This window comes from Lepus europaeus, chromosome 6 (genome assembly GCF_033115175.1).
Source record: "Lepus europaeus isolate LE1 chromosome 6, mLepTim1.pri, whole genome shotgun sequence".
NCBI lineage: Eukaryota > Metazoa > Chordata > Mammalia > Lagomorpha > Leporidae > Lepus > Lepus europaeus.
In genome coordinates, this window is record NC_084832.1 from 63,341,094 (window position 1) to 63,358,300 (window position 17,207).

Consider the following 17,207-nt stretch of genomic DNA (forward strand, 5'->3'; position numbering starts at 1 on the left):
TCATCTTGGGAGTGGACCAGAAGATGGAGGATGTCTCTCTAGCTCTTTCAAATAAATCAATCTTAAAAAAAAAAATACAGAGGCAGACTCCATACAAGATCTGCTGAATAAAGATTTCTCTGGGTCTAAACAATAGCTCTAACTTCAGCTTCCTATCTTAACATATCTTATGACAAAGCTTACCTAATAGCCTTGAGGTCATGATCGTTAAAAAATCCTTGGAGCGTATCACATGTTGGGGGTCATAAGAGTAGGCAAATCCTGGGCAAACCACCGTAACAGACCTGAGTTTGTGCTTTAGCTGTATCACTACTGGAGAACTTTAGTCAAGTTACTTACCTGTCTGCCTTAGAAGACAAATGTGAATACTAAATGAGAAAATATCTGAAGCATAAAGTACAATGCTCGGCACTGTGGGAAATGTTACTAAGCAGACACATTGTACTGCCCTTGCCAATGTTTCCTTCCAGCAAGTGCAGGCTTAATTCTAACCTGACTCACGGTAACTTCTGGGAGGCTTATTAGCCCACACTATGCCTTTGCCCCTGCCACTTACCTATTGCTTTGGAGATGAGCTGAAGGACCCTAACATGTCCTCCCCTGTACCACATATACAGTATTCAGAACAACCTCTTGTCAGATTAACCCATTTTCTGTTATGAAAGCTGTTTATAAATATCTCACTGTATTAATTCTTAACTGTATCTCCCCCTCTCCAAATAACTTACATGTTCCTTGAGGATAGGAAAGGTCTTTCTCTTCATTTGTAAGTACCTCCAAAGGATTTAAATAAATTTTTCTGCTTTGACAGTTCAATTGTACTATCAGCAGGAATAAAATCCAGGGGTCATTTTTCCCACTTTGAGAGAGGACAGAGATCTTCCATGTGTTGTTGGAGGAGATAGAAACTTAATCTGGGTCTCCCATGTAGACAGCAGGGACCCAAACACTCAAGCCATCACCTGCTGCCTCCTAGGGTACACATTAGCAGGAAACTGGCATCGAATTAGGGCTGGAACTTGAACCCAGGTACTCCCCATGTGGGATGTGGGCAACTCAAGTGGCATCTTAACCATTGTGCCAAATGCCCACCCCAAATCCAGGGCTTTTAAAAAAAAAAAAGATTCATTTATTTATTTATTGGAGTTAGAGAGGAAGAGACAGAGAAGGAGAGAGATCCTCAATCTGCTGGTTCACTGCCCCAGATGGTCACAATGGTGAGTACTGGGCCAGGATGAAGCCAGGAGTCAGGAGCTTCATCCGGTCTCCCACGTGGGTGGCAGGGACCCAAACACTTGGGCCATCTTCTGCTGCTTTTCCCAGGACATTAGCAAGGAGCTGGATCAGAAGTGGAGCAACCGGGACATGTTCTGGCGGCCATATGGGAAGCCAGGGTCATAGGCCATGGCTTTACTGGCTACACCACAGCACCATCTCTTACAGGAATTTCTATAATTGTGTGTATACAGTTCAGAACCAAGCAGTGACATGTTCATGGCAGTACCTATTTAGCCAGATACCCACTAAGAATAATAGTACTGGGGGGTCAGCACCGTGGCATAGTGAGTAAAGCTGTCACCTGCAGAGCCAGCATCCTATATGGGCACTAGTTCAAGTCCCAGCTGCTCTACTTCCAATCCAATTCCCTGCTAACGCACCTGGGAAAGCAGTGGAAAATGGCCCAAGTCCTTTGGCCCCTGATTCCATGTGGGAAACCTGGAAGACACTCCTGGCTCTTGGCTCCCAGCTGGATTAGCCCAGCCCTGGCTCTTGTGGCCATCTGGGAAGTAAACCAGCAGATGAAAGATCTCCTTCTCCCTCTCTATAAACTCTGCCTTACAAATAAACAAATCTTTAAAAAAATAAAAACAGTATTGACTTTTGATAAACATAAAATAAACCTTAACCCTCTCAACCATTTTAAGCAGTACAGCTCAGGGTATTAAGTCCGCTCACAGTGTTGTGCAACCATCACCACACCATCCAAAGAACTCTCCATCTTGCAGAACTGAAATTATCCATTAAACTCCCCATCTTCCTTCTCCCCAGCCCCATGGTCATCACCACTTCTACTTTCTATCTCTGTAAATGTTATTAAGTAGCTACCTCAAATAAGTGAGATCATACAGTATTTCTCCCAGCGACTCACTGGCTCATTTCACTTAGCACAACGTCCTCAAGGCCCATCCGTGTTGTACCAAGCATCAGCATTTCCTCTTTTTAAGGCTGAATACTACTGACTTCAAGAAAGAACAACAACTCCACATGCTTGTTTTAACAGACTGATTTATTAGTATTTCATTCTAAACATTACATAAATACAGCTTACATACCAGAATATCAAACATTATTCCAGTAAGAAGTTCAAGAGTACGTTACAGGTTATTTTGAGAAATGTGAATACTTTGGCTTCCATTATTACATCAGATGAAATAGTCAATTCAAAGAACAGTGTTTATCTCCTGCTATAATTAACAACGAAACCAAGTAGAAAAATAAGAGTTTTTTTTTTTTTAAAAAAAAAAAGACCCTCAAGTACTTTTTGAAAAACTAATTCTCCTCACTACCATACATACTCATACAAATTACTCAGTGACTTAATGGGAAGTGGTTCTTCACCTATATCAGAAACTCGGTATCTCCTGAATGAACGAACTGGATCAATGGATATGGGTCTACTACTTCAATTTGTGCTTTTAAAAAATTATTTTTATTTTTCAAGTAAGAGCAATAGTAAACACACTGAGTTTCATTTTGTTCAGCTCATAAGCCTACAGAACAGTGATTGTTACAAACACTGCCCATCATAGCCAGTAATCCAGTTACTATGCATTCAACCCAGAAAGAAAAGTTTTACCACGTTGCAGAGCTGATTCTACCCTAATAACCCTCTAGGTATTAGTCACTTGTGATATGGTAAAGAAAAGGCAGCTGGGACTCCTAGGTTTCTATTTGTCTCACCTACCAGTGAATCCCTATGGTCGGGGCCTCATTCCCCTCCACACCCCTACCTACACACATTAAAATACACTGTTAAGAATAGCAGCAGCAGCATCTCTTCACACTCATTAATTTGGCTCTGCAAAGGTATTATTCAGGCTCTAAGCTCAGAAGGGGCCCTCCCAAGCAGGAAACAAAATATACGAAGGGAGCTCACACAAACTGTTGGACCAGACTCTACAGGTGGATACTTACATCCCATGGCCACAGTGTGTAACCAGGCCAAAAACACAACTGCCTTTTAAATAGATCTTTTCAAAAACAAACAAACAAACAAAAAAACACACACACCATAATTTGGGCCTTTCTTCGAGGTTAAATTGTGCCACACAGTGTAACAATTAAAAGCAGCAGGAGATCAAAAGCGGAAGGTGGTGAAGTTTTAAACGAGCACAGCTGTGATGGGAGCCGGTGGACAGAAAACACAGCAAATCCATGAAGTCCAGTAAGGAAGCTGGTTTCGAGAACCACGTCTTCAAGTCAGACACAGCAAAGTGACAATTTGGCAGCCATGATTTAGGAAGGCAATGCTGTATGTGTCATCATTTTCCTCTTAGGAGTCAGCATTTATTGGGGAAAAGGTGGGAGGGACAACTTGAACTTGAGTTCTTAAAGTCTATTTTAATGAAATTAAACACCATTGTTTAAGCAGTGGAGATTCTAATTCGTTATCAGCTTTGTGATAACTCTAAAGCTACTACTCTTTATGCACTGAAATCTGAAGAAGTCTTGGCTAACCTAGAAATTTATCTTCATGTAATTATCATTTCAGTAGGTCTAAGTCATGTTAAACGAGTGTTATTCTGATATGCCTTGAGTTGAACTAAATCATCAATACACAAGCACACAAACAAAAGCCTCACACACTCAACTACAGTCCCTCACAGTAAGACTACCACCAGCCACGAACGCCACGCTTCCACGAGCCCAGCTGCAGGGCTCGCGCACACCATGCGGGGCCTCTCTCTTCTCAGTCAACACTCTCACAGCATGGATGAATGTGAGCCAGGACACTGTCAACGTCTCTTTTCCAAGTTCAGAAGTTCCTCTAGCCAAAAACGAGAACAAGAACAGCTCAACTCTCACTCTTTCCCAGTGTGCCAGCCCAAATGTAAGGAAGGTAGCGCTTAAAATACACACATTTAAACCAGCTCAGGCAGAGCTGGACATCCTTCATGTATCTCCTACACAGAGAAATGTGTCTCGGGGGGGGCGGGGGGGGGGGGCAAACAACCCGACAGTTTTTTACCTGCAGAATCACATCACCCCCAAACTGGACACGCCCAGCGCACCCCAGAGCATGCACACAAAACCCCGCAGCCTTGCGCTTCAGTTCTTAAAGGCTCCACATTTACTGGCTTTAGCAATGAACTCCTTTAGCAGGGGGCCATCCATTTGCCAAAATGCTGCAGTCTGTGTGACTTCTGTCAAATGATTGATGCAAAACTTAAAGCAGAATTCTTCTAAATCCTGGACACACACAACAAAAATAAAAAACAAGAAGAGGCCATGTTTTATTAGCTGTGATTGAATGATTCCTCTCCAATCCCCTCACCCCAAGTCTCTGACCCTCCCCCAGAAATAACACGAGACGCCAGACACCTCAAAACCAGGCAAGCCCAGGACCAAGGGTCAGTGTCGGGAAAACACTACTTATGACATGGCAGAACAATGGCTCCCCTAACCCAAGTGTGGGGCACCTCCCTCCATACACACCCCCGCCCCCACGGAAGAGGTCTTCCACTGTCACCACACGGTCCACTTAAGCTCAGAAAGGTTCTTGAAAAAAGCCAAATGTCACTTTAGTCCTTATAATATGTTCTGTCACATTCAAGAAATTAGAAGAATTAAGATGCTGGCTAAGTCCAAGGAGAAGACTAAGACATAGAAAAGGGATGAAGAGACAGGTGGTCAACCTGATGTGACCACCACAAAGAAATTCCCCAAAACTCAGAGTTCACGTTTGTGGTGTAATAAAAATGAGCCTGTTTTTAAAGCCACAAAATATGGCTTCCACCACACTCATTTGTCATGGTCAGTCCCAGGGCAGCACCCTGACACTGCGCATCTTCCAGTCACACTAATAGAGGTCACAGCCACCAGCACACACACAAGGGGTAAGCCAGAACAACTTTTAACAATCTATTTCTGTCCGTGCTAATGCATCCTTTCATTCCCCCACAAAACTCTAACTTGGTATATCCCCTCAAATGTTGGAATATAAATTTGCGAAGTCAACTAAGACTAAACAGACAAAAGCACATCACACTAAAAGCTCTTGAACAGCTTAACTTTCTCACTGGCTGCTGGTTAAGTTCTACAATGAAGGTCGATAGTCGGGTTCTACCAACCGGGAACTTAGCAACTTTACACTTCAGAGCCCCAACTCCACGTTTTCGGGCTCTGAGAGGGAGGAATCTGGGACAGAGGGGAGAGGGGCCCACACAAAGTGCTTCTACAGTGCACACCCCTGCAAACAATTACCTCCTCCTGCGAACGATGCCCCACTAGAAACCAGGGAACACACTCAGTCACATGACCAGTAAGGGACAAACCACACCTGCACTTCATGTCAGCCAGCTGCTGCCAGTCTCTGGTTTTCCAGATAATTCAAAATGTATTTACAATGTTAGCACAATTCCTAGATCCTGTTTTTTAAATGAGATTCCCAGTGGACTAAATGTGCAGCTGAATGCTCTGTGTTTATGACCAACTAAAACATAAACTACATTCCACTCAGATTATTCAAGAAAAAAAAAACTATACTTGGTATCAAAAACTAATAATAAGTACACAGCTCTCAGGACAAAGTTATATTTCAGAGCCATAATTTATTTACACTTAATTTAGGATGAAGACAGCTATGAGCACAGGAAGTTCTTCCAACCACGTATCAGAAAAGGATTTTTTTTTTTTTGACAGGCAGAGTGGATAGTGAGAGAGACAGAGAGAAAGGTCTTCCTTTTGCCGTTGGTTCACCCTCCAATGGCTGCTGCGGCCGGCGCACCGCGCTGATCTGATGGCAGGAGCCAGGTGCTTCTCCTGGTCTCCCATGCGGGTGCAGGGCCCAAGCACCTGGGCCATCCTCCACTGCCCTCCCGGGCCACAGCAGAGAGCTGGACTGGAAGAGGAGCAACCGGGACTAGAATCTGGCGCCCATATGGGATGCCGGTGCCGCAGGCGGAGGATTAGCCATGTGAGCCACGGTGCCGGCCCCCAGAAAAGGATATTTAAAGATAAAATTTTAATTACACCATCTCAAACTCACAGGGAAGAATGCATTAAATTCAGGCATCATAAAACCTTACTAGTTCATCATAAAACCTTACTACTAATTTGGAATTCAGGATCTTTTTAGTGTATATTAAAAAGTAAACTTACAAGGGCTGGTACTATGGTATAATAGGCTAAGCCTCTGCCTATGGAATCTCATATGGGCATTGATTCAAATCCCAGCTGTTCCACTTCTGATCCAGCTCTCTGCTATGGCCTGGTAAAGCAGTCGAAGTTGGCCCAAGTGCTCGGGCCCCTGTACCCACTTGGGAGACCTGAAAGAAGTTTCTGGTTCCTGGCTTCAGATCAGCCCAGCTCCAACTGCTGCAGCCATTTGGGAAGTAAACCAGCGAATGAAGATCTGTCTCTCCCTCTCTGTCTGTAACTCTTCCTCTCAATAAATAAGTTTTTTTAAAAAAAAATTTAGAGTATTCAACTTACTAATTGTACAGAAATTGCCTGGAGTCTAATTTTTTTTTTAAAAGATTGACTTAAAAGGCAGAGAGCAGAGAAGGAAAAGGAAAGGAGGTATCCTCCATCCACTGGTTCAGGCTGCAAATGCCCACGGTAGGCCGGGCTGGGTCAGACAGAAGCCAGGAGCCTGGAACTCAAGCCAGATTTCTCAGGAGGGTGGCAGGGACACAAGTACTTGAACCATCTGCCACTGCTTTCCCAGATGTGGCAGGGAGCTGGACCAGAGCAGGGCAGCCAGGACTCGAACTGCCACTTGGATTTGGGATGCTGCCATCTGCTCCGCCACAGGCTAGCTTTGAGTATAAACTTTAAGAACTTTTTTAAAGATATGGTAGAGATACACGAATAGTGCTTCTAATTATAATCCACTTCATACATCGAAAAAGAGCTCTATCCAACGGCCTTCCCCTCCTCTCCTGCTAATTGGAATTAGGATCTCCGCACTCAACACACGTGGCTCAGTTTTAAACATGAAAAAGTTAAACTAGAGAAGACGAAATAACCAGCTGGATCCTGGAGAAGCACTGGGAGAGAGTGCAGTCTGCAAGCTGATTTACATGAGCCAGAAAGCGGCAGGGAAGCAGATGCACGGCGGGTCTGCCTTCGACGAGGACACAGGATAAACAGACCTAGCAGAAGAACCTGCGCAACTCGTCTACCTCATTCTGCAATTACCTCGAGACGAAACTGCAACTCCTGCCCAACCACAGCCAACAACTCCAAGAAGGGGAAGAAAGACCCTCTGAGCAGCAATGACAAAAAGCTCATTAAAAAATTAGTCTTAAGGCCCATGGAATTGGGAAGTGTCGAGGGTGTTAAAACTGAGGTGTCTAACACAGCCTTCTTAGTATTAGAAACTGAACTGTTTACGATATTCTGCAGACAAATTGATATAAGGTAGTTCTGAGGCAAATCCGATGAAATAGACTTATTACAATGAGTAAGGAAGATCAAAATTAAAAAAAAAAAATCACTGCTCTAATTTATAAATTTGTTGCAAATCTTTAAGCATTTTAATTATTCCAGTCACTACTATTCACATACTCCGAAAATGTTAATTTTCCTCTCCACAAATATTCTCCAGCAACAAAATGGGCTGGTCTTAACAGTCTCATTTTAAAAAATGTAAACACAGCCTCTCTTGAATTCCTACGCCATCTTAAGTTCCAAAGCTAACACAGTTGGACATTAACCTTTTGTGGAATCCCCCCTAAGCCAGGGTGAGACAAGTCACACATGTCACACAAGCCACCCACGAGACTCATTCCAGATGGCCAAAGATCAGAAACCATACCTAACTCTTGCCAAACCTGTTCTTAAGGTAATTACAAAAGAAGACCTCACCACTCCCTAAGTCTATAATTAATTTTATTTTATAGCAAGAAAAAGAATTCTAGATTAAAGTGGCTTTTGGTTTTATCTTTCAGAACATTAAAATTGTCCTAGCATTTGAGAAAAAATAAAGATGCTTTTCTCTCACTGCACACAAAAACATTTCATATGCTACTAATCCTGAAAAACTGAATTGGCCCTCTGAGAAAAGAAAAACAAATGCTAACTTTCTAGCTTTAGTACTAAACCTTTCAATACTCGTTTCTCAAACCAATGTCAGAATTAGATCCCTGAAATCCAAATGTATAATCATGTGATATAAGTGGCCAAGTAGGATTTCCTGACTTTGAGAGCCAGCCCTGTGCTCACACTGCGACAGCCTCTGGAGAGTCACTAACATGCACCTCTCCAAAGCAGTTTTTAATGTGTTAATGGTCAATGAGAAAATGAAAACCAGTGACTGAACCAATCAGCTGGCATAGGCTTGGTCTGTGAACTTCCTGGGATGCATTATAGCTGAAGGTCAGGAAGAAATTCCCAGCAAGCATCCCAAGATGTCAGCCTCTGCCCAGGTACTTTTGACTGGGGTGCGTCAACAAGGTCTGACTGGGGCACGGAACTCATTAACAGGGAGAAGAAACAGAAAGCCGCAAAGAGAAGTTTCTGGAATCAATCACTAAATGGAAAGAAGAGTTACCAACCCAATTTAAAAATCACTGGGTGGAAATGAAATCTAAAGAAATAACATTTCCAACAGAGAAGTTCGCAGTGTCCCAGGAAGGTTAAGAGGCGGAAAACCAATACCTGTGTTTTCTATTTCTATTAGAAATGATTTACTGAGCGTCCTTTTATCTGTTGTCAGGCTTCAAAGTCAGCTATATTTGATAAGGTCATCAAATATTTATAATATAACACAACCTCAAACAAAAACAGGATACATTTTCAAAATACATAGTGGTCCATTTCAATACTTAAGTGTGATAAAGGTGAGTTTGTCCTCTACCACACCTCGGAGGCCACCATTGCAGACCTTTGCAAATGCTGGATCAATTCCTTGTTGCCAGGTATTCTGCCGTGTCAAAAGATGACAATACTGTAAGGACAGGCTAACCATGTTTATTTAACATACAAACCTTAGTGGATCTCATGGTACTTCGAGGCTCTCTAATTTTCTATTAATTTGTAAAACTGACCATGCCAGCCTTTAGGTTCCTAAATATCCCTCAGGCATGCTTTTGGCAGCACTATCTTCATCCATTTCAACACTTATCAAGAGCCCGATACACGCCCAACCCTGCAGGAACACACACAGCTGACAGGCTGACTCTGTGGTGCTCAGCTCCAAGAAAATGCACACAAATGTAAAAGCTCTGACTCCCAAAAGCCCACTGATTCTTAGACTCTAGAGAGAGCAATGAATCCCAGGATTAAGAACTCAATCTAGTACAGAAACAAAACAAGAATGATTAGCCCACAGGAAGTTGTTAACACATGTGGAACTGTGAGTAATGATGAGGTAAGGGTAGAATTTCAGAGCATACCCAGATACAAAACATACGGCAACCCAGGTTTCTGAGAGGGCAGGGCTGGTGAGACAGCAGAGTGCGTCTTGGAAGAAAACACAGATGCTGACATCCGAAAGGACTTAAAGCAAAAACATGCAGTTATAGTCCACTTAGGTCTGCCACTTGTAGTCCATCCTGCAATACAGCTGCAGGGAACTCAGCTACGCAGCCTATCTTAGTTACACACGGAAGCAGCAGAACCACTGTTTTTGTAAAAATGAACACAGAATGAAGCAGCAGCGCCAGCTTTCCTGTTTAAGGATCAGATGTCTCGCTAATGGTCTAGACAGAAGTGCAGTCACTCATGGTGTTCCTTGTCTCCGGGAGCACAAAGGGGCCAGGGAGCACACGGGCGTTACAGGTAGGTGTGGCATCTGGCGCCTGCTCTACGTTACCTCTGCATCGTATCGCACTGCAGCGGAGAATAACGAGAAGGCGTTCTCCACGGTAATCCCTCGCTTTATAATGTGCTGACACAGCTTTTTCAGCCTGTTTTCACAGTAAGACGTTGCCAAATCCAGAAGACCTGAAAGTAAAAAGTGGGCAAAGGTTGATCAAGTGCAGAACAATCTATGGCAATTTACAAACATGTATTTCATTTCAGTGAGCAGCTATGCATTAAGTCAGGAGTATCTTAATATTATAAATTTAATTGAGCAGCTACGTGGCTAAGTCAACAGAAGTACCTTAATATTATACATGTAAGCAAATTCTTTTACCCCAACCTCTGCTATCTCCCAAAACACGGAATAGAATCCACCCCATTCCAGTTTTTTGCAAGATATTAAATCCATTAGCAACTTATGCTTCAATATTAAGACATTAAAGTCTAGTCATAAACTGTATCCATAATTATTAACCACAGTGACTATACAATACTATTTTTAGAGACATTTAGAAACCATGTACAAGCCAATCAACCTGAACGTTTCTACATTTCAGTACTCTAAGAGCATGGGAGACTATCCACGACCTGATGGGCTGGCCAAGCCCAAGGGGGGTGAGGTACCTATGGCCTCCTCAGGCGGCAGATCCACTGTGTCTGTGTAGAGGTACTGAAGAAAGGCACGGTACACGGGGTAAGAAAACTGGTCTATTTCTATCACTTCCTTCATGTCCTCATTCCAGTAAGACTGGAACATGGATCGGAAATGCTCACACCTACAACAGAAAAACAAAGGTTACTGCATGAACTTGGTGAGGTCAGAAGAACAATCTAGGCCTGCAGGCACCAGGTCATGAACCCTCGCGCTTGCGCCTTTCTGTATGCACTCACTTTCATTTCCGCTATCTCTATTACACACCGAGAACGATTCATCCACTCTAGAAGCCACGGCATTCCACTTTCATTTGACATTCTGGGCAAGTCTCCACCTCCGCTCACTTTTAGAAAATGTACAGTATACACTTTTAAAAATGAAGTCAAATTCAGAAATGAGAGTTCACAACTTGTGACTATATATTAACATTTAAATGATTCGCTTGGTTTCTATTTTATGTCATCTGTGTATTCTTAAAGCCACTTGGCCGCATGACATTAGGCCAAGAGCGTGGAATGTCTGGCCCATGGGCCATGTAAAGCAAACAAAATCATCAAGTCTGGCCCTGCCAAGCCAACCACTGACAGGACTCGGAGTTAATGATTTTGTATGACCCACAAATGATGTTACAGATATCCAAATGGTCCTTGGCAAAAAAAAAGGTTCCCTACCCCTGCATTAGGCTGCTTGCCATTCCATTATCAGACAAGAAACTCATTCCTCCTTTCTGACAGCTTCAAGCCAGTAACTGCTCCAATTTTGCTTCTTTGTTGCCTGTTCCCATTCTTCTCCTCAAGCCTCTTACAAACTTATTTATAAAACACTCCCATTCATAGGATGGCCACATGTTTGAAGAAAACCTAAGTAGATCTTTGTGTATCACATTTACATGTACAAATCCATCTGCATGAGGAATTGATTTCTGAATGCTGGATTTTCATAAAATATAACACATACTCTATTTTTAAAAAACATTTTCGATGCTGGCATTGTGGCACAGCGGGTAAAACCACTGCCTATAACACCAGCATCCCATATGGGGGCTAGTCTGTGTGCCGGCTGCTCCACTTCCAATCCAGCTCCCTGCTAATGTGCCTGGGAAAGCAGTGGAAGATGGTCCAAGTGCTTAGGCCCCTGCCACCTACAAGAGAGACCGGATGAGGTTCCTACCTGTGGCCTGGCCCAGCCCTGATTGTTGCAGCAATGTGGGAAGTGAACCAGTGGAATAGGGAGCTCTTGGTCGCTCCCTAACTCTTTCAAATAAATAAAACTTTTTCTAAAAATTTAAAATACATTATTCATATTCTTTCAAAGTGAGTTATGGTACAGACACCAAATATTTTGACAGTCTATTCAGAACATTAAAAGAATGCCTCCACTTCCATAAGAAACTACTTTGGGTGTGGAGAAGACAGGAGTGGGAGAGATGGGAAGTCTTATCAGTAAGTACTAAGCTAAACTTTGACAGGATAAATAAGTTCCGGTGTTTATCATACAGGAAGGTATCTATAGAGAACAATAATGTTCTGTATATTTCATATTTCAAAAAAGGATTTTAAATGTTTTCCTCCAAAAATATTTGAAAAAAATATTTTATGTGTATTGATTTGGTTATACAATATATACCTCTAACAAAACATTACATGGTACCCCGTAAATATACGAAATTACAGCAATTTAAAAATTCACTATTAAAACAGAAATTAGTTTGAGAAATAAAAAAGAAGCAGCTGTATAGGCAAAGAATGATAATGTAATGGGTCAGAAAACTGGACACAGGGCCCAGCACTGTAGCAAAGCTGCTAAAGCCAATACCTACAATGCCAGCATTTTACATGGGCACCATTTGGAGTCTGGCTGTTGCACTTCTGATCCAGCTCCATGCTAATGGCCTGTGAAAAGCAGTGGAAGATGGCCCAAATGTTTGGGCCCCTGCTACCCCCATGGATGACATGCAAGCTCCTGGCATTGGCCTGGTCTAGTCCTGGCTGTTAGGACCATCTGGGGAGTGAACCAGCAGATGAAGATCTCTCTCTCTCTTTCTCCTCCCCACACCCCATAGCCCTTTTCAAACAAATAAATTAATTAAAAAAACAAAGAGGAGGAGGAGCTGACACTGTGGTATAATGGGTTAAGTCACTGCCTACAGCACCAGCATCCCAAATGGGCATCATCTCAGGTCCTGGCTGCTCCACCTTTGATCCAGCTCCCAGCTATAGCCTGGGAAAGCAGTAGAAGATGGCCCAAGTACTTGGACCCCTGCCCCTGTGTGGGAGACCTGGAAGAAGCTCCTGGCTTCAGATAGGCCCAGCTCTGGCAATTGCGGCCATTTAGGGAGTGAACCAGTGGGTGGAAGCTCCCTCTACCCCGTAACTCTGCCTTAAAAAAAAAAAAAAAAAGAAAGAAATCTTAAAAAAAAAAAAAAGTAAAAAGAAAAGGAAACTATACACAAAAGGGACAGACTGGCTGATCATGGTTTACACATACAACATTCCCAGTTCATCTTTTCAATCAACACCATGACTCATATCTTTACTCCTTTCATGGTGAATGACATACAACTTTTCAGTTCTCTTGTAATGAATTATTTTGCAGATTTTTAACTAAATTTCCAAAAACACGTATAAATGGCCAATCAATGGTCTGTTGTAATTCCCTTCACTGTGATAAACAACCTCAGTGAGCATTCAACAGACATAAATAAATGCACAGTTCCCCTCTCATTTACACATGGAACTGCAAATCTACAAAAACGTTCTGAATTGGGTATTAGGTGTCCTTCACAGACAGAAGCCCAGCATTGCTCACTATCAGAGTTTCCTACTTGGGGAAAATTTCTGAATCTTTAAGATTAAAAGAGGGAGAGGTGTTTAGCACAGCCATTAAGATGCGGTATCCCATATCAGAGTACCTGGATTTGATACCTAGCTCAGGCCCCCAACTCCAGCTTCTTGCTAATGCAGACCCTGGGAGGCAGTGGTGATGACTCAAGCAACTAGGTTCCTGCCACCACATGGGACACGTGGACTGAGTTCCTGGCTCCTGGTTTCAGCCCAACCCAATCTTGGTCACTCGAAGCATTTGAGGAGTGAACATGTGAGGGAGAGCTCTGCTCTGTTTGTGTATCTCTGTGTCGCTCAAATAAAGACTGAAAGAACATATACTTTCATTCATTTGACAGCCTTTTGTATTTTTTAACCATGTAAACAAATTTTCTGAAAGAAATATGTGCTTACAAGATCCTTAAGTTAAGAAACAATGTAGTGGCCGGCACCGTGGCTTAGCAGGTTAATCCTCCGCCTTGCGGCACCAGCACACCGGGTTCTAGTCCCGGTTGGGGTGCCGGATTCTATCCCGGTTGCCCCTCTTCCAGGCCAGCTCTCTGCTATGGCCCGGGAAGGCAGTGGAGGATGGCCCAAGTGCTTGGGCCCTGCACCCGCATAGGAGACCAGGAGAAGCACCTGGCTCCTGGCTTCGGATCAGCATGATGCGCCGGCCGCAGCGGCCATTGGAGGGTGAACCAACGACAAAAAGGAAGACCTTTCTCTCTGTCTCTCTCTCTCTATCCACTCTGTCAAAAAAAAAAAAGAAAAAGAAACAATGTAGCAAATAGTTATATTCCTCCATCACATTTTTTTTTAATGAAGATACATTAAAAAATCATTTAGTAAGAGTTCTAGATGCAAAAGTATTAAGCTGCAACATTTCTACTGTTTCTAACCAGTGTCCATGCTGTGGAATATTAAAGAAATGGAAACTGCAAATGGAAAGGAAAGACACAGACTTCTGTAAGTTCATGCAAAAACTACCTGATTTTCAAAACAGCTTTGTGGACATGAATGTATTTCCCATCAATTCGAAACTTCAGGTCAGCAGTTTCTGGACTATCAAATTCTTTCCTCAGCGACTCTGCGACCGTTAGAAAGTCTTCATGCTCTAAAGGCAACGAGCACATCATTAACACTGAGACGCAGGACACAGATTCAAGATCTGAAAGACTTCAAAATGACTGTCATCAGCACCGTCATTCAACTTTTTTTTTTTCCCAAGAGAGTCCATGCTTTATTTGGCAACTTAACTTCAGTTATTAAAGCAAGTTTCTTTCCATAAGCTACCAAAAAGAAAGTATCTGGAAATGCCAAGTGCCATTCTTACATGCTTAGCCAGGTAACAGAAGTGAATATTTTGTAAGAAAACAAAAGCATGGCCTGAAGGTAGGCCAAGATGAAGCAACCACACTCTCAAAATCTGAGAGGTTCCCTTCCAGGACTAAGAACTAACTGATCAACATTCCTTTACTGAAATACCAACCACATCTTTGCTCCGTTTCAGGGATAGCTTTGAGGGGCTTGCACTCAACTCAAGGAAGCCCAACAGTCTCACCACTTAGGTGGCAATGCGAGGCTATCAGGTCCTTGCGCAGAGAAACTTCCCTAGGGGTCTGGAATCTAAAGATCCCCTTAATCCTAAACATCAAAGTATAAACAATAACCCTGTACACTATCTAAAAGTAGAACAAATTTACTTAGCGACAACACCTATGCAAAGGGACCATGTGATCATGTCCCTGGATAAGAACTGCTGGTGCCTTTACAGGCAAGGAGAACTGTGTTACTGTGGAGTCGAGACACTTGCACAAATTCACCCAACACTTTGTATGGATGAAAGATGGGGACAAGTGGTGGCTAACCGGGAAATAAAACAATCCCAGATATCCTCACTGAACCCTGGACAAAGCTACTCCGGGTGTAGGAGACAACCCTCCCTGCCCACAGCCGAGAATGGGGACTTCATTACAGAGCCCCACTGTCCCAGCCTGGGAAGAATCTGTGTGGCTCTCAGCAGCTAATTTCCAGGCTGACACTTTGCAAGTGAGCTTATCTTATCCATTCACCTTATTAGCAGGATCTCCCAAGGAAATATCATTTGCCTAAACCCCCAAGACCTTAACACATATAGAGCTCTCTCCTGGCTACGGAGGAAGGTGGATCATTTCTCAGAAGTTAGGTTTCCCCTGACCCTGTAGTCTGGACCACTGGTGAGTGAAACAGTGAGCGTGATTAAAAATGGGCAATGCACCCAGAGGTCGCGTCAACTCCCCTCTCAAGCTATGGGGCTGAAACGACCCCATATAACCCCTTTGTTCTGGTGACAAGTACAACACCTCCTTCCACAGGGTAAACAGTCCTCAGAGGTGAGAACTCACCATCTGACTTTCTAACACTCAGCTGAGGTCATAAATAGAGGAAGAAAACACTTTTGACTTTCAGGGAGCAGAAGGGACAGACCTTATCTAGGAGTTACTGTCAGTGGACAACGGTTTTCCGAACTTGGACACTGTTCTAGCGGGGATGTCTGTGCCACTGCAAGATACAAGAAGCTGGGGAAGCCTTTTAAAAACAAGCCAGTTAGTGTGTAGAAATCTGAAGACGTGAACAGATGTGCTTCGGCTGTGCAAGCTGTATTGGGTGTCATTATGGACAAACAGTCCTGTTCAATGAACTAAACTCTTCCTAATTAGGACTACGCACTGAAAAAAAAAAAAAAAAGAGAGAGAGAAAAGAAAAAACAATTGTATCACAGCTGAAGAACCCAGCAAGCTGAATTTAAAGGAAATGTTCAGGCGGCACCGTGGCTCAACAGGCTAATCCTCCGCCTTGCGGCGCCGACACACCGGGTTCTAGTCCCGGTCGGGGCACCAGATTCTGTCCTGGTTGCCCCTCTTCCAGGCCAGCTCTCTGCTATGGCCCGGGAGTGCAGTGGAGGATGGCCCAAGTGCTTGGGCCCTGCACCCCATGGGGGACTAGGAGAAGCACCTGGCTCCTGCCTTCCGATCAGCACGGTGCGCTGGCCGCAGCGCGCCAGCCACGGCGGCCATTGGAGGGTGAACCAACGGCAAAAGGAAGACCTTTCTCTCTGTCTCTCTCTCACTATCCACTCTGCCTGTCAAAAAAAATAAATAAATAAAGGAAATGTTCACCTAATTCTTCCTAAACATACTGTTGTGCCCATTACCGTATCTGCTGCTGCTGCGCCCACCACAGGTGTAAGGCAGCCAGCCCTCCTATCAGTCGCTGAGCAAGCCAAACACTCTATCAAGAACTACGTCATGACCCACCTGCTCCCTCTGCTCACAAAACAACTTAGAAGAAATACACTGCAAAAAGGCAGCAATGAACAAGAAATAAAAGATTAAGGTCATCCTGTTTATGGCCACTCATCTCTGGGACATCTTCACATTTTCAATCATTAATGGACTCTGAAGACAATATTCACGCAAGGTATTGATTATGTAAGCAAAGGTCATCCCAGATTCCACTTTATAATGCCTGTTTTCTGAAATAAATCTGAAACTGCTCAGTAAAGAAAGATGGTAGGGTTAACCCACCACCTTTAAAAAAACTGCATAACATGGGATTTTAAGTTGATTTTTTATTAGTGTTATATTGAATTATATAATAAACATAATGTAACAAAAGCTCAAGAATAGATGATTCAAATACTTATGCACAAATGATCCTAA

At 43.2% G+C, this 17,207-nt stretch overlaps 1 protein-coding gene across 7 annotated transcripts in view; it reads right to left on the minus strand.

Moving 5' to 3' along the window:
- Positions 1 to 2,269: 2,269 nt before the first annotated feature.
- RCBTB1 (RCC1 and BTB domain containing protein 1) overlaps positions 2,270 to 17,207 on the minus strand; it is a 51,632-nt gene continuing 36,694 nt past the window's right edge. For all 7 annotated transcript variants that reach the window (XM_062194227.1, XM_062194226.1, XM_062194232.1 and 4 more), the window contains exons 10-13: positions 14,494 to 14,620; positions 10,654 to 10,805; positions 10,040 to 10,170; positions 2,270 to 4,470 (exon numbers count right to left, since the gene is read on the minus strand). In XM_062194227.1, coding sequence (XP_062050211.1) covers positions 4,330 to 4,470; positions 10,040 to 10,170; positions 10,654 to 10,805; positions 14,494 to 14,620 — 551 coding nt within the window. In that variant the 3' untranslated portion in view covers positions 2,270 to 4,329. The remainder of the gene's footprint in view (positions 4,471 to 10,039; positions 10,171 to 10,653; positions 10,806 to 14,493; positions 14,621 to 17,207) is intronic.